At 40.4% G+C, this 18,411-nt stretch overlaps 1 protein-coding gene across 1 annotated transcript in view; it reads left to right on the top strand.

Moving 5' to 3' along the window:
- The window catches only part of PCCB (propionyl-CoA carboxylase subunit beta), a 93,260-nt gene that overhangs the window by 13,221 nt on the left and 61,628 nt on the right, over positions 1-18,411 (top strand). Inside the window, exon 6 of the mRNA XM_060100248.1 lies at positions 9,804-9,914. Coding sequence (XP_059956231.1) covers positions 9,804-9,914 — 111 coding nt within the window. The remainder of the gene's footprint in view (positions 1-9,803; positions 9,915-18,411) is intronic.

The following is an 18,411-nucleotide window of genomic DNA, read 5'->3' as shown; positions in this document are numbered from 1 at the left end:
TGCGTTTTTTGGTCTCTTTGTATCTTTTGTCCAGAATTTGCCCTGATTTCACCTGCATGCAGTTATTTTATTTTTATTTTTTTAATTTTTGCGGTACGCGGGCCTCTCACTGTTGTGGCCTCTCCCTTTGCGGAGCACAGGCTCTGGACGCGCAGGCTCAGCGGCCATGGCTCACGGGCCCAGCCACTCCACGGCATGTGGGATCTTCCCGGACTGGGGCACGAACCAGTGTCCCCTGCATCGGCAGGTGGACTCTCAACCACTGCGCCACCAGGGAAGCCCTGCATGCAGTTATTTTTAGTCCCATGTAGTTTCCTTGTATTTTGTTGCTTGAGGAGAGGTGTGTCCAGGTGCAAGCACTGCAGCACTGCAGCAAAGGGTCCCAGCTCCCAGCCTGTCTCATTTTTTTTTCATGGGGTTTTATAGTTTTTTGGCCTTCATATTAGGTCTGTGATCCCTTTTGAGTTAATTTTGAGTATGGTGTGAGGTCAGGGTCCAAATTCATCCTTGTCCCACCATCATTAATTGACATGACTATTCTTTCCCTACTCAATGGTCCTGGCACTTTGGTGGAAAGAAAATCAATTGACCATAAATATAAGGGTTTATTTCTGGACTCAGGTTTTTTCCATTGATGTATATGCTTATCCTTACATCAGACGCACACTTTCTCTTCTGATAGTCTTATAATGTTTATGTTGGTACATTTGATTTCCCACAGGTCCCTCAGCTTCTGTTTTTTTTTTTCTTTTTTTTTGCTGTTCCTCAGAGTTGTGGACTTAAAATGTTCACAAACTAAAAGTTGTGTCAACTTAAAAAAAATGCACAATGTGAGAGCTGTGAGTTAAACTTGGGGCAAAATGAGGACTGCAGCTTGGGAGACAACATACCAGATAGCTCTGAGAAACTGCTCCAAAGAGGTAGGAGGGAAGGTCTGTATATATGTGATTTTGGTGAAGGGGGAAAACATGTAATCAAGCACATATTTTTTGTAGAAGCCTTCTGCTAGTCTCATGAAAGTTACTGCTAGTCACGAGGAGCAGATGTCACCATGAAGGATTTTAGTGTTTTTCTAGATATGAGGAGATACAAGAATTGGGCTCATAAAATTGGCTCCTGAAAATATCTAACTTTCTGAAGACCTGTTCTGCCAGTTTTTCCCAGAGCACAGAGTTCCTAATTTCAGCTCTCCACCCTGAACTCCTTTCAGTAAGGTGTTGAAAGTCAGCAGCTGCAAATGCACAAGATTTAATCCTTGTAGAGGTGGATGGCAAGTGCCAGTTGTAGTTGACATTCAAAAAAAATTTTATTTATTTGGTTACACCAGGTCTTAGTGGTGGCAGGCAGGCTCCTTAGTTGCAGCTCACTGGGCTCCTTAGTCGTGGCATGCGAACTCTTAGTTGCGGCATGCATATGGGATTTCATTTCAATCCCTGACTAGGGATTGAACCCAGGCCCCCTGCATTGGGAGCACAGAGTCTTATCCACAGTGCCACCAGGGAAGTCCCTAAACTTAGACATTCTAAAATGTACAGTTCAGTGGTATTGAATACATTCATAATTTTATACACCTATCACCATTGTCCATCTCTATAACTTTTTTTTAAAGTGTCAGTTCTTTTTTTGTTTTTTAACATCTTTATTGGAGTATAATTACTTCACAATGTTGTGCTAGTTTGCGCTGCACAACAGAGTGAATTAGCCATATGCATACATATATCCCCATATCCCCTCCCTCTTGCATTCCCTCCCACCCTCCCTGTCCCACCCCTCTAGGTGGTCACAAAGCACCGAGGTGATCTCCCTGTGCTATATAGCTTCTTCCCACTAGCTAGCTATTTTACATTTGGTTGTGTGTATATGTCAATGCTATTCTCTCACTTCATCCCAGCTTACCCTTCCCCCTCCCCGTGTCCTCAAGTCCATTCTGTACGTCTGCATCTTTATTCCTGGCCTGCCCCTAGGTTCTTCAGAACCATTTTTTTTAGATTTCATATATATGTGTTAGCATACAGTATTTGTTTTTCTCTTTCTGACTTACTTCACTCTATATGACAGACTCTAGGTCCATCCACCTCACTACAAATAACTCAGTTTTGTTTCTTTTTATGGCTGAGTAATATTCCATTGTATATATGTGCCAAATCTTCTTTATCCATTCATCCATTGATGGACACTTAGGTTGCTTCCATATCCTGGCTATTGTAAATAGAGCTGCAATGAACATTGTGGTACATGACTCTTTGAATTATGATTTTCTCAGGGTATATGCCCAGTAGTGGGATTGCTGGGTCGTATGGTAGTTCTATTTTTAGTTTTTTAAGGAGCCTCCATACTGTTCTCCATAGTGGCTGTATCAATTTTCATTCCCACAAACAGTGCAGGAGGGTTCCCTTTTCTGCACACCCTCTCCAGCATTTATTGTTTCTAGATTTTTTGATGATGGCCATTCTGACCGGTGTGAGATGATACCTCATTGTAGTTTTGATTTGCATTTCTCTAATGATTAGTGATGTTGAGCATCCTTTCATGTGTTTGTTGGCAATCTTCTTTGGAGAAATGTCTATTTAGGTCTTCTGTGCATTTTTGGATTGGGTTTTTTGTTTTTTTTGATATTGAGCTGCATTAGCTTCTTGTATATTTTGGAGATTAGTCCTTTGTGAGTTGCTTCATTTGCAAAAATTTTCTCCCATTCTGAGGGTTGTCTTTTCATCTTGTTTATGGTTTCCTTTGCGGGGCAAAAGCTTTTAAGTTTCATTACGTCCCATTTGTTTATTTTTGTTTCTATTTCCATTTCTCTAGGAGGTAGGTCAAAAAGGATCTTGCTGTGATTTATGTCATAGAGTGTTCTGCCTATGTGTTTCTCTAAGAGTTTTATAGTGTCTGGCCTTAAATTTAGGTTTCTAATCCATTTTGAGTTTATTTTTGTGTATGGTGTTAGGAAGTGTTCTAATTTCATTCTTTTACATGTAGCTGTCCAGTTTTCCCAGCACCACTTATTGAAGAGGCTGTCTTTTCTCCATTTTATACTCTTGCCTCCTTTATCAAAGATAAGGTGACCATATGTGCATGGGTTTATCTCTGGGCTTTCTATCCTGTTCCATTGATCTATATTTCTGTTTTTGTGCCAGTACCATACTGTCTTGATTACTGTAGCATTGTAGTATAGTCTGAAGTCAGGGAGCCTGGTTCCTCCAGCTCTGTTTTTTGTTCTCAAGATTGCTTTGGCTATTCGGGGTCTTTTGTGTTTCCATACAAATTGTGAAGTTTTTTGTTCTAGTTCTGTGAAAAATGCCAGTAGTAGTTTGATAGGGATTGCATTGAATCTGTAGATTGCTTTGGGTAGTATGGTCATTTTCACAACGTTGATTCTTCCAATCCAAGAACATGGTATATCTCTCTGTCTGTTTGTATCATCTTTAATTTCTTTGATCAGTGTCTTATAGTTTACTGCATACAGATTTTTTGTCTCCTTAGGTAGGTTTATTCCTGGGTATTTTATTCTTTTTGTTTCAGTGGTAAATGGGATTGTTCCCTTAATTTCTCTTTCAGATTTTTCATCATTAGTGTATAGGAATGCAAGAGATTTCTGTGCATTAATTTTGTACCTTGCTACTTTACCAAATTCATTGATCAGCTCTAGTAGTTTTCTGGTAGCATCTTTAGGATTCTCTATGTGTAATATCATGTCATCTGCAAACAGTGACAGTTTTACTTCTTCTTTTCTGACTTGGATTCCTTTTATTTCTTTTTCTTCTCTGATTGCTGTGGCTGAAACTTCTAAAACTGTGTTGAATAACAGTGGTGAGAGTGGGCACCCTTGTCTTGTTCCTGATCTTAGAGGAAATGGTTTCAGTTTTTCACCATTGAGGACGATATTGGCTGTGGGTTTGTCTTAAATGGCCTTTGTTATGTTGAGGTATGTTCCCTCTATGCCTACTTCTAGAGAGTTTTTATCATAAGTGGGTGTTGAATTTTGTTGAAAGCTTTTTCTGAATTATTGAGGTTGTCATATGTTTTTTATCCCTCAATTTGTTAATATGGTGTATCACATTGATTGATTTGCATGTATTGAAGAATCCTTGCATTCCTGGGATAAACCCCACTAGATCATGGTGTATGACCTTTTTAATGTGCTGTTGGATTCTGTTTGCTAGTATTTTGTTGAGTATTTTTGCATGTATGTTTATCAGTGATATTGGCCTGTAGTTTTCTTTTCCTGTGACATCTTTGTCTGGTTTTAGTATCAGGGTGATGGTGGCCTCATAGAATGAGTTTGGGAGTGTTCCTCCCTCTACTATATTTTGGAGGAGTTTGAGAAGTATAGGTGTTACCTCTTCTCTAAATGTTAGACAGAATTCGCCAGTGAAGCCATCTGGTCCTGGGCTTTTGTTTGTTGGAAGATTTTTAATCACAATTTCAATGTCAGTGCCTGTGATTGGTCTGTTTATATTTTCTATTTCTTCCTGGTTCAGTCTCAGAAGTTTGTACTTTTCTAAGAAATTGTCCATTTCTTCCAGGTTGTCCATTTTATTGGCATAGAGTTGCTTGTAGTAATCTCTTATGATCCTTTGTATTTCTGCAGTGTCATTTGTTACTTTACCGTTTTCATTTCTAATTATGTTGACTTGAGTCTTCTCCCTTTTTTTCTTGATGAGTCTGGCTAATGGTTTATCAATTTTGTTTATCTTCTCAAAGAACCAGCTTTCAGTTTTATTGATCTTTACTATTGTTTCCTTCATTTCTTTTTCATTTATTTCTGATCTGATCTTTATGATTTCTTTCCTTCTGCTAACTTACGGGTTTTTTTGTTGTTGTTTCTCTAATTGCTTTAGATGTAAGGTTAGCTTGTTTATTTGAGATGTTTCTTGTTTCTTGAGGTAGGATTGTATTGCTATAAACTTCCCTCTTAGAACTGCTTTTGCTGCATCCCATAGCTTTTGGTTTGTTGTGTTTCCATTGTCATTTGTTTCTAGGTATTTTTTGTTTCTAGGTTTTTTCCCTGTAATTGATATCTAGTCTCATAGTGTTGTGGTTGGAAAAGATACTTGATACGATTTCAGTTTTCTTAAATTTACCGAGGCTTGATTTGTGACCCAAGATAGGTCTATCCTGGAGAATGTTCCATGAGCACTTGAGAAGAAAGTGTATTCTGTTGTTTTTGGATGGAATGTCTTACAAATATCAATTAAGTCTATCTTGTTTAATGTATCATTTAAAGCTTGTGTTTCCATATTTATTTTCATTTTGAATGATCTGTCCATTGGTGAAAGTGTGGTGTTAACGTCCCCTACTATGACTGTGTTACTGTCAGTTTCCCCTTTTATGGCTGTTAGCATTTGCCCTATGTATTGAGGTGCTCCTATGTTGGGTGCATAAATATTTACAATTGTTATATCTTCTTCTTGTATTGATCCGTTGATCATTATGTAGTGTCCTTCTTTGTCTCTTTATTTTAAAGTCTATTTTGTGTGATATGAGAATTGCTACTCCAGCTTTCCTTTGATTTCCATTTGCATGGGATGTGTTTTTCCATGCCCTCACTTTCAGTCTGTGTGTGTCCCTAGGTCTGAAGTGGGTCTCTTGTAGGCAGCATATATATAGGTCTTGTTTTTGTATCCATTCAGCCAGTCTGTGTCTTTTGGTTGCAGCATTTAATCCATTTATATTTAAGGTAGTTATCGATATGTATGTTCCTATTGCCATTTTCTTAATTGTTTTGGGTTTGTTATTATAGGTCTTTTCCTTCTCTTGTTTTTCCTGCGTAGAGAAGTTCCTTTAGCATTTGTTGTAAAGCTGGTTTGGTGGTGCTGAATTCTCTTACCTTTTGCTTGTCTGTAAAGGTTTTAACTTCTCCGTCGAATCTGAATGAGATCCTTGCTGGGTAGAGTAATCTTGGTTGTAGGTTTTTCCCTTCCATCACTTTAAATATGTCCTGCCACTCCCTTCTTCGTTGTGGAGTTTCTGCTGAAAAATCAGCTGTTAATCTTATGGGGATTCCCTTGTGTGTTACTTGTTGCTTTTCCATTGCTGCTTTTAATATTTTTTCTTTGTATTCAGATTTTGATAGTTTCATTAATATGTGTCTTGGTGTGTTTCTCTTTGGGTTTATCCTGTATGGGACTCTCTGCTTCCTGGACTTGATTGACTGTTTCCTTCCCCATGTTAGGGAAGTTTTCCACTATAATCTCTTGAAATATTTTCTCAGACTCTTCTTTTTCTATTCTTCTTCTGGGACTGTTATAATTCGAATGTTGGTGTGTTTAATGTTGTCCCAGAGGTCTCTGAGACTATCCTTAATTCTTTTCATTATTTTTTCTTTATTCTGCTCCTTGGCAGTTCTTTCCACTATTGTATCTTGGAGGTCACTTATCCGTTCTTCTGCCTCAGTTATTTTGCTATTGATTCCTTCTAGAGTATTATTAATTTCAGTTATTGTGTTCATGACTGTTTGTTTACTCTTTAGTTCTTCTAGATCCTTGTTAAACATTTCTTGTATTTTCTTCATTCTGTTCCCGAGATTTTTGAACATCTTTACTGTCATTATTTTCAATTCTTTTTCAGGTAGGTTGCCTATTGTCTCCATTTATTTGGTTTTTTAAGTTTTTACCTTGCTCCTTTGTCTGTAATGTATTTTTTGGTTGTTTCATTTTTGTTTTTTCTTTTTGGATAGGTGGGGCGGTATTCCTGTCTTACTGGTTGTTTGGCTTTAGGCATCTAGCACTGGAGTTTTCAGGCAGTTGGATAGATCCGGGTCTTGGTGCTGAGATTAATACCTCCAGGAGACCTCACTCCGATTAATATTCGCTGGGGTCTGAGGTTCTCTGTTAGTCCAGCAGTTTGGACTCAGAGCTCCCACCACAGGAGCTCTGGCCCAGCCTCTGGCCTGGGAACCAAGATCCTGCAAGCTGTGTGGTGTGGCCAAAAAAAAGAAAAAAAGAAAAGGAGCAGTAGAATATCAAAGAAGAAAAAACAAAATAAAATTAGAAAGATAAAAAATACATTAGGAAAAATAAAAATATAATTGAAACAACTGCAACAAGGTAGAATAAAACCACAATAGAAAAAAGAGGAAAAAAAGTGGGGGCATGAGGGGAACAAGCCAAAAGGAGAGAACAGTAACAAAGTATGAAGAATAAAATAAAATTGGAAAATAAAAAATTTATTAGGAAAAATAAAAATATAAATTAATCAACAACTGTGAATCAACAATGTAAAACAGAACCCCTAAAAGAGGAAAAAAGAAAAAGAAAAAGCCTTGGCTCTGGGGGCGGAGTTTAGGAGGGCTGGAACTTTGGCAGGGGTGGAGTTTAGGAGGGGTGGAACTTAGGCAGGTGCGGGGTTTAGGGTGGGGTGTAACCTAGGCCGGTGGGGGGGGGCTGACGTCTGAGCATGGGGCCGGGCCTTTGCTTAGGACCCTGTCGCTGGGTTTCCTCCATCCCCTTAGGTGTCCGTGGTCCTCCACTGGTGCCTAGTAGGTGCCCTAGTTGTGCAGAGACACGAATTCTGCGTCCTCCTTGTCTGCCATCTTGACTCCCGCCTCTGCTGAGTACTTTCTTGCTTCAGTTTCAGTACTTTCTTGCTCCGTTGTCCCCGGGCCGTGGGGTGGGCTGGTTCCTGACTGGCGTGCACAGTCTGTGCTGGTGGTAGCCTGGAATTCTGCACCTGGTGAGACTTTTCAGCTAGTGGGGCAGCCGTTGGGAGGTGGACAGGGGCCATCTCCATAACTTTTTGTCTTGCAAAACTGAAACTCTATATACCCATTAAACAGTCACCCCCCATTATATGGGTTGGTTCCTGACTAGCGTGCACACTCTGTGCTGGTGGTAGCCTGGAATTCCGCACCTGGAGAAACTTTTCGGCTAGTGGGGCAGCCGTATGGAGGTGGACAGGGGCCATCTCCATAACTTTTTGTCATGCAAAACTGAAACTCTATACCCATTAAACAGTCACCCCCCATTATCCCCTCTGCCAGCCCCTGGTAACCACCATTCTACTTTGTCTCTATTATTTTGACTAAATAACTTAAGTAAAATCGTACAGTGTTTGTCTTTTTGTGACTGGCTTATTATTTCACTTAGCACAATGTCCTCAAGTTTCATCTATGTTGTAACATGTGACAGGATTTCCTTCCTTTTTAAGGATGAATAATATTCCATTGTATAGATATACCACATTTTGTTTATCCATTTATCTATTGATGGGCATTTGGGTTGATTCCACATTTCACCTATTGTGAGTAATGCTGCTATGAATGTGGGTGTACAAGTTATCTCCTTGAGACCCTGTTTTCCATTCTTTTTGGTATATCCCCAGAAGTAGAATTTCTGGATCATTTGGTAATTCTATTTAAAATTTTTTGAGGAACCACCATGCTGTTTTTCACAGCGGCTGTACCATTTTACATTCTTACCAATAGTGCACAAGGGTTCCACTTTCTCCACATCCTCACCAACACCACTTGTTTCTGTTTTTTTGATAGTAGTCATCCTAATGTGTGTGATGTGGTATCTCATTCTAGTTTTGATTTGCATTTCCCTAATGCAAGTGATTTTGAGCTGGAGGGGGAGGAGCTTGCAACAGTGGGGTGAGGTGCAACAACAATGGCCGCCTAACTTCCTAACTTCACCTCTGATCAGAATCAACAACCAGCTGTCGGGGCATAGATTTGCAATATTTGGAGGGCAGGGTCCTTTTTGTCTGCCTCTGTGTAAGCCTCTCCAGGAACACATGCACAGCTGCATGCCTCATGGCTGGGGGTAGGGGGTGGGTAGGGGTAGCTGCTACTGTGCTACCAGTTGAAATTGACTGAAATTAACCGGGATTTGCCCTCCAAATCTTCCTGTGGATGTTAAGCCTTCAGTAGGCTTAACAGAGCTCCAGAAAGTTACATCAGACAGATTCTGCCAGTGTAATTTTTGTCCAGGTGGGGAGACAGATTCCTGGTGCTTCCCATTCTACCATCTTCTCAGAATCCTCTCTGTGGATGCCTTTTTGTGCTGTCCTGAGCTATGTCCTGTGAATTATAGAAATTGGTCTCAGACCCAGGGCAGGGCTAAAAGTGGACATACTTCTCTTAAGCTGATGGGGCTCAGGGAAGGATAGAGGTTGGGGGATGGGCAAGGAGTCCTTGGGCTCTTATCTTGCCTGGGTCTTCCAGCCCCCTGGGAAATCTTCTTTGTCCTAGAAGGCGGCCTGAGGCTTGGCTCTTCACAGCACCTTTGTCCCTATGGAACGTTTTTGCCTTCTGCCACGTCCCTATTGCCCATCTGCCCTGCATAGGGGTGGGCAGACATTGCAGACTGAGTAAAGTAGCACCTGCCTCTTAGCCTTGCCTTGTAACTCTTGGGCATCCTCTGTGGAGGGTGTGAAGGGGCTCCAAGTAGAGGTCATGGATCCAGGGTATGTGTTGGCCCTGTATATTCCACCTAAGGTTTTCATTCTTTCTTCCAGCCAGTTTTGTACAGATGGGTCCTGGCCTGAGGTGTGTTTAGAGCTGGGGTGAGAGTGGTAGGATTCTCTCTGAGCTCATGTCCTGGTGGAGCTTTTGGGGACCCTACTGCCCTGCCAAGGAGAGAAGAGGTTACTTGCCCCAGAAAGTAATATGCCAACCATCCCACCAGTTACGGGGAAAAGTTGCCTATACAATTCTGGAAGAAACTGTACAGATTAGGCCTCTTGTCTCTAGGATAGAATTTCTGTGAATAAAAGCCGAATGTACTTTTATTGTTGCCTCTGTCTTTCTGCAGGTAATGCCTTGAACACCTGTGTAACCAGATGCCTTTGCCTTTCTCTTTTGGCAGAGGAATGTCACAGCATCCGGAGTCATCCCTCAGATTTCTCTGATCATGGGCCCATGTGCCGGTGGGGCTGTCTACTCCCCGGCCCTAACAGACTTCACGTTCATGGTAAAGGTAAGAAAGAAGGACCTGGTTCTCCTGCCCTTTGAGAGTTGTCCAGTACCTCACCTGCAATAACAATAATTCCTGACCCAGATCTGGGTTGTTATCTGCACGCTTATTGGATTTCAATGCAGTGCTGATAAGGTCTTGGTGGAGAGAAGGTTTTGGCATGAAGACTGTAGCTTGTGTGGGTTCAGTGGCAGAATGTGCTTGTCTACTTCATTGGTGGGTGATTTTACTTGTTGATCTGAATTGCAAATGATTTTCAGGTAATCAAAGGTCCTATCCTCTGCCCAGACAGATGATCGTTTACTGAATCCTATTCAGAAAGTTTCTCATGGAAAGCTTTTCTGTAAACTGCTTCACTAGGAGGTTGTATCTTATGTCCCACCTTTATTTCTTCAGCTGTTTGCCATTTTTTTACATTTTGTCGATGACGGTAATGGTAAATCTGATCTCCAACTTCATTATAAAGAGGTACATATCTTTATTACATGATTTATATGAAACGATATTTTAAAATGATTTTTAAAAGAAGCCTATTTGAAATCATACATGGGTAATTACCTTTAACCTGATACTTAAAAAAAAATCAGTCTTTTCTTCTTAAATATTTTTAACCATAATGAGCAATAAATGTCAAGACAAATTAGGGGGCAAAAAGGAAAGAGAGTCATCCAGTATGAAAACAGTGTAAATAGAGGGAGTGTAAATAGGAAACACTTTTCTCTTTGGCAGTAGGAATTAAAGTTTAGCAAAGTGCTTACCCCTTGACTCAACTATTCCTTCTTGGTGACAGATTAAAAGCAACCTAAATGTTCAATGTTCAGTCTAGGGTGGACTTTAAAAATTAAGATGACCGGGCTTCCCTGGTGGTGCAGTGGTTGAGAGTCCGCCTGCCGATGCAGGGGACACGGGTTCGTGCCCCGGTCTGGGAAGATCCCACATGCCGCAGAGCGGCTGGGCCCGTGAGCCATGGCCGCTGAGCCTGCGCGTCCGGAGCCTGTGCTCTGCAAGGGGAGAGGCCACAACAGTGAGAGGCCCGCCTACCGCAAAAAAAAAAAAAAAAAAAAAAAAATTAAGATGACCACATCTCTTATTTCCTGAGCAAAGCAGGATCCTTGAACTTTGCCCCCTAAATCTATATATGCCATTCCTATATGGTGCTACCCCAGTTGTCTTCTTACGTGGCAGGAATGGAGGTGTGGGATCAATTCCTCTGGCTAAGGCCATTGTTTCCTCCTCTCCCTACATACATGCTGGCAAATTCTAAACTGCTTTCTCTTATTTTTTTAAAAAAATTAATTTATTCTTTTTTTTTTGGCCGTGTTGGGTCTTCATTGCTGCACGTGGGCTTTCTCTAGTTGAGGCGAGTGGGGGTTACTCTTCATTGCAGTGCGCTGGCTTCTCACTGCAGTGGCTTCTTGTTGTGGAGCACGGGCTCTAGGCGCATGGGCTTCAGTAGTTGTGACATGTAGGCTCTGTAGTTGTGGCTTGCAGACTCTAGAGCACAGTCTCAGTAGTTGTGGTGCACGGGCTTAGTTGCTCCGCGGCATGTGGGATCTACCCGGACCAGGGCTTGAACCCGTGTTCCCTGCATTGGCAGGCGGATTCTTAACCACTGCACCACCAGGGAAGCCCTGCTTTGTCTTATTTTTAAAACATTTTTTCCCAGTTTTATTGAGATATAATTGACATGTAACATTGTTTAAGTTTAAGGTGTACAGTTTTTTTAAAATTAATTAATTAATTAATTTTTGGCTGCGTTGGGTCTTCATTGTTGCGCGCAGGCTTTCTCTAGTTGCAGTGAGCAGGGGCTACTCTTCGTTGTGGTGCACGGGCTTCTCATTGCGGTGGCTTCTCTTGTTGTGGAGCACAGGCTCTAGGCACGCAGGCTTCAGTAGCTGTGGCTCGAAGGCTCTAGAGTGCAGGCTCAGTAGTTGTGGCACACAGTATCAGTTGCTCTGCTGCATGTGGGATCTTTCCAGACCAGGGCTCGAACCCGTGTCTCCTGCATTGGCAGGCGGATTCTTAACCACTGTGCCACCAGGGAAGCCCCCTTAAGGTGTACATGTTGATTTGATACTTACATATTGTAAAATGATTACCCCCATAGTGCTCTCATAATTACCATTTCTTTTTTGTGGTGATTAACGTTTAAGATCTACTCTCTTAGCAGTTTTCAAGTATGTGATACAGTACTGTTAACTATAATCTCCATGTTGTACATTAGATCCCCAGAACTTCTTCATCTTATAACTGGAAGTTTGTATCTTTTGACCAACATCTCCCGTCACTCCAACACCGCCCCCGCTCTTAGTAACCACTGTTCTTCTTCTGTGAGTTCAGCTGTTTCAGGTTCCATGTATAAGTGAGATCATACAGTATTTCTCTTCCTCTGTCTGACTTATTTTAGTTAGCATACGCTAAGTGAAATGCCCTAAAGATCCATTCATGTCACGAATGGCAGGATTTCCTTCTTTCTCATGGCTGAATAATACTTCTCTGTGTTTGTCTGTGTGTATGTATGTGTCACTTTTTTTATTGATATGGATATCCAGTGGATAATTCTGTGTGTATATGTGTATTTGTATGTATGTCACATTTTTTTTAATCCATTCATCCATTGATGGACACTTAGGTTGTTTCCATATCTTGGCCACTGTGAATAATGCTGCAGTGAAATGGGAATACAGTCATCTGTTTGAGGTCCTGATTTTATTTTCTTTGGATATATACCCAGAAGTGGGATTGCTGGATCATTTGGTAGTTCTATTTTTAGTTTTTTGGGGAACCTCCATACTGTTTTCTGTAGTGGCTGTATCAATTTATATTCCTACCAAGAGTGCACAAGTGTTCCCTTTTCTCCAGAACTTTACTAGTACTTGTTATTTCTTGTCTTTTTGATCATAGCCATTCTAAGAGGTGTGAGGCTAAAACCTCATTGGGGTTTTGATTTGCATTTCCCTGATGATGAGTGATGTTGAGCATCTTTTCATTAGCCATTTGTATGTTTTCTTTGGAAAAATGTCTGTTCAGATCCTCTACCCATTTTTTAATCAAAAAATTTTTTTTTGCTGTTAAGTTTTACGAGTTCTCTATTTATTTTGGATATTAATCCCTTATCAGATATATGATTTGCAAATATTTTCTCCTATTCGGCAGGTTGCCTTTCATTTTGTTGATTGTTGCTTTTGCTGTGTAGAAACTTTTTAGTTTGCAGTAGTCCCACTTATTAATTTTTGTTTCTGTTGCGTTTGCTTTTGGTGTCATCCATAAAATTATTGCCAAGAGCAGTGTCAGGGAGTGTTTCTCCTATGTTTTTCTCTAGGAGTTTTACAGAGTCGGGTCTTTAAGTCTTTAACCTATTTTGAGTTAATTTTTGTGAGTGGTGTAGGATATGTGTCCAGTTTCATCTTCTGCATGTGGTTATCCAGTTTTCCCACCATCATTTATTGAAGAGACTATCTTTTCCCCATTTAGTGTTCTTGGCTCCCTTGTCAAGTATTCGTTGACTGTATACGTGAGAGTTTGTTTCTGGGCTCTTGATTCTGTTCCATTGGTCTGTGTTTCTTTTTATGTGATGCCATACTTCTGTAGAAAAATGACATTGGAATTTTGATAGGAGTTGCATGGAATGTATAGATGGCTTTGGGTGGTACAGACATTTTAACAATATTTTGATAAACATGGGATTTTTTCCCCACTTGTGTCATCTTTGGTGTTTTTCATCAAAGTCCTATCATTTTCAGTGTTTAGATCTTTCACCTCCTTGGTTAAGTTTATACATCGGTATTTTGTAATGTTTGATGCTGTCGTGAATGGGCAGGTTTTATTTCTTTTCCAGATATTTTCTATATAGTGTATATTTTGTACATAGTGTATAGAAATACAACTGATTTCTGTATGTTGACTTTTTGTATGCTGTATCTTTTAATCCTGTGTTTTCATCCTAAGCAATCCCATCCTCCACTTGCAGAACTTTAATTAATACCTGCATATTGGCACCACCTCCTCTTTCTTGTCCTCCGCAACTAATCATTAAGCCTTAACCATTCTACATCTTAACTATTCCATGTGCTTAATGAGAGTACAATAAAAATGCTAACAGATTCTTTCTTAAAGGTCTAGACAAGTTCATATTAACAAGCAAACTGCAATGTAAGAGTAGACATTCCATGAAGGAAGTGCAATGAAGGGCTAGCCCTGCCAGGTGAGAAAATATGTTTTAAAGCTAAAATAACTAGAACTATTTGTTCAGTTTGTAAATAAATAGACCAGGGAACAGAACAGAATTGAGAAATAGAACAGAATTGACAGATAGATCTAAATATATTTAGACATTTAATTTATGATGGAAAGGATATTGTTCTATTCAGGGTCACTGATAATGGCAGTTTCTTGTATCAAAGACGCCAACGATTTCTATATCATTAAATCCAATTGACATTTCTCAGTCCTATCTTACTTGACCTTCCAGCAGCATTTGACCTGTGTCATCACTTCTTCCTCTTTGAAACATCAGGGCACTATACTCTCTTGGTTTTCTTCTAGCAATTCGCTCATTCCCTAGGTGATCTTATCCTACCTCAAGACTTTAAATATCCATCTATGTATATGCTGACAACTCTCAAACCTATTTCTTCAGGATGGAACGGTCTCCTGAACTCCAGGATTACACATTCAGTTGCCTATCAACATTTCCATTTGGACTTTAATGGGTTTCTCAAAATTGATAGGTTTTGATCTCTAATGAGCCCCTCCCAAAGTGCTCTCTTATAGCCTCCCCATCTCAATAAATGGCATGACCAGCCTTCCAATGGCTCAGGTCAAAAATGTTGACTCATTTTTCTGTTACATTCCGAGTTCAATCAGTCTAAAATCATATTTGCTCTATTTTAGGGTATAATCTAAAATATAATAAAATGCCTATGTACTTCTTGTTACTTGCACTGCTGTTACTTTGATTCAAGCACCGCACCTGGGTTATTGCATAATCCTTCTAACTGGTCTTCCTGCTTCTGTCTCAGCCTCCTCTCCCAGTTAATTAAAAAATTTTAAACAATTTAAAATTTCTAATGTAATACATACTCAGGGAAGTACATAAAATACGTAAAGTTTAGCAATTATTATAAAGTACAGATCCATATAAATGACACCCAGATCAAGAAATGGCCCTCCAGAAGCCTGCCCCCATTCCCCTCGTAATCAGTATTGTCTCCATCCATCCCGCCTAGAAGTATTTGTCTCAACTTTTATGGTAATTTTTTTTTTTTTTTTTTTTTTTTTGCCGTAAGCGGGCCTCTCACTGTTGTGGCCTCTCCCGTTGCGGAGCACAGGCTCCGGATGCGCAGGCTCAGCGGCCATGGCTCACGGGCCCAGCCGCTCCGCGGCATATGGGATCCTCCCAGACCGGGGCACGAACCCGTATCCCCTGCATCGGCAGGCGGACTCTCAACCACTGCGCCACCAGGGAGGCCCTATGGTAATTTTAAAATTTGCTTTGCTCTACAGTTTAAAATTTTAATTATGCCTCACTAAACAATGGGGTTAATGCTGCCTATTTTACCTTTAATGTAAAGTGAAACATAACATGCATTCTTTTGTGTGACTGTGTCGCATGTTTATAAGATTTATCCATGTTCTTTGTAAATGTAGTTCATTTTAATAGCTGTGTAGTATATTATCTTAAGATCCTCATCCTTTCTACTGTTGATGGATATTTGTGTTTCAAGATTTTTGTCATTGCAGATGATTCTGATATAAGCATTCTTATACATGTATCTTGGCGCATACATATTTCAGTTTCTCAAGGTGGGGCAATTTTAAGTCATAGGATATACCTGTCTTCCGCTTTTCTATGTAATGCCTGTTTGATGAAGAAGTTGCAGCAATTTACACTTCTACTAGCAGTGTGTGAGAATTTCACTTGTTCTACGTCTGTGCCAGCACTTTTATTGACATAATTTAATTATGCCAGTTTGCATGTGGTGTGATCTCTCATTTTTTTTCTGTTTTGTTTTTAATTTTAATTCTATTTATTTTTGGCTGCATTGGGTGTTTGTTGCTGCACGCGGGCTTTCCCTAGTTGTGGTGAGCGGGGGCTACTCTTTGTTGCAGTGCGCGGGCTTCTCACTGCAGTAGCTTCTCTTGTTGCGGAGCATGGGCTCTAAGCACGCAGGTTTCAGTAGATGTAGCTTGTAGGCTCAGTAGTTGTGGTGCACAGGCTCAGTCATTGTGACGCACTGGCTTAGTTGCTCTGCGGCATGTGGAATCTTCCCGGACCAGGGCTCGAACCCATGTCTCCTGCATTGGCAGGCGGATTATTAAACCACTGCACCACCAGGGAAGCCCTCTCATCGTTTTAATCTGCATTTTCATGACTAATGAGGTTGAACACCTTTTCATATGTTTCTTTTTTCTTTTTTTCTTTCTTTTTTTTTTTGGTTGTGCTGCGCAGCTTGCGGGATCTTAGCTCCCTGACCAGGGATTGAACCTGGGCCTCAGCAGTGAAAGCGCTGAGTCCTAACCATTGGATCGTCAGGGAATTCCCTCATGTTTCTTTCATGGCATGGCTGTTTATCTGTTTTACCCATTTTTAAAAATTGAGGTTTTTGTTTTCTTCTTACTGATTTTTAGCAGTTCTTTGTATATTCTGGATGAAGTTCTTTATCAATTATATATATTGCACCTGTCTTCTCCCACTCTGTGACTTCATTTTTTCTTCTCAATGCTATCCTTTGAGCAGAATTTAAAAAAAATCTTTTTATCTTGAAATTTCAAATTTACAGAATTCTTAACTGTTTGAGAGTGGGTTACATATATCATGTCTCTTTACCTTTTTAATGCTTCAGTATATAATTCTTTTTTTAAAATTAATTAATTAATTAGGCTGTGCCATGTCTTAGTTGCGGCACACAGGATCTTCATTGCCGCTTGTGGGATCTTTGCTGTGGCATGCTGGATCTTTAGTTGTGGCATGCAAACTCTTAGTTGTGGCATGTGAACTCTTAGTTGCAGCGTGTGGGATCCAGTTCCCTGACCAGGGATCGAACCTGGGCCCCCTGCGTTGTGAGTGTGGAGTCTTAGCCCCGGGCCGCGAGGGAAGTCCCCAGTATATAATTAAGAACTAGGATGTTTTCTTACATAACCAGTTGTTAAATTCCAGACGTTTAACACTGATACAGTACGTTTAAAAAAATTGTAGAATATACACAAGAAATGGTTAAGTGGTAAGATTTAAGTTACAGTTCTGTCGCCTTAGGTACCTTTACATTTTTTGTGCAACTATCGTCACCAGTCATCTCCAGAACTTTTTCATCTACCCCAGTTGAAACTCTGTACTCGTTAAACATTAGTTCTCCATTCCCTACTCCCAGGCCCTTTCTGTTGCTGAATTGGTGGACTCCTACACTATTTGTCCATTTGTGACTGGCTTATGTCACTTAGCATAATGTCTTCAAGGTTCATCCGTATGGTACCATGTGTCAGAACTGCATTCCTTTTTAGACTGATTAATATACCTTTGTATGTAATACTACACTTTGTCTATTCATTCATCTGCCAGTGAACACTTGAGTTGTTTCCACCTTTTGGCTACTATGAATAACGCTGTAATAAACGTTGGTGTACATGTATCTGTTTGAATCCCTGTTTTCAGTTCTTTTGGGCATACACCTAGGAGTGCAGTTACTGGGTGTTATGGTAATTCTGTTTAATAGTTTGAAGAAACATCACACTGTTTTCCACAGTGGCTGCACCATTTTACATTCCCACCAGCAATGCACAAAGGGTTCCAATTTCTCTACATCCTTGCCAGTGTTTGTTTTCTGTTTTTTTTTTTTTTTTTTTTTTTTTGCGGTGTGCGGGCCTCTCACTGTTGTGGCCTCTCCCGTTGCGAAGCACAGGCTCCGGATGCGCAGGCTCAGCGGCCATGGCTCACGGGCCCAGCCGCTCCGCGGCATATGGGATCCTCCCAGACCGGGGCACGAACCCGTATCCCCTGCATCGGCAGGCGGACTCTCAACCACTGCGCCACCAGGGAGGCCCTGTTTTCTGTTTTGATAATAGCTATCCTAATGTGTGTGAAGGGGTATCTCACTGTGGTTTTCATTTATATTTCCCAAATGATTAGTGATGTTGAGCCTCTCTCCATATTATTTGCCATTGGTATATCTTTTTTGGAGACATGTCTATGCAAGTCTTCTGTTCATTTTTTGATTGGATCATTTTATTGTTGTTGAGTAGTAGGAGTTCTTCATATATTCTAATATTAACCCCTTAACAGATCATGATTTGAAAATATTTTCTCCCATTCTGTGGGCTGCCTTTTCATTCTGTTAGTGTTCTTTGCACAGAAGATTTTAATTTTGATGAAATCCAGTTTGTCTACTTTTGTAATCTCTGCTATTGTTATCATACCCAAGACATCTTGCCAAATCCAGTGTCACGTACTTTCCCTATATGTTTCCTTCTAAGTTTTGTAGTTTTAGCTCTTATGTTTAGTCCT

The sequence above is a fragment of the Mesoplodon densirostris genome, chromosome 5 (assembly GCF_025265405.1).
Source record: "Mesoplodon densirostris isolate mMesDen1 chromosome 5, mMesDen1 primary haplotype, whole genome shotgun sequence".
Lineage (NCBI taxonomy): Eukaryota > Metazoa > Chordata > Mammalia > Artiodactyla > Ziphiidae > Mesoplodon > Mesoplodon densirostris.
Note: the sequence above shows the minus strand (reverse complement) of the source record. Positions and strands in the feature narration are given on the sequence as shown.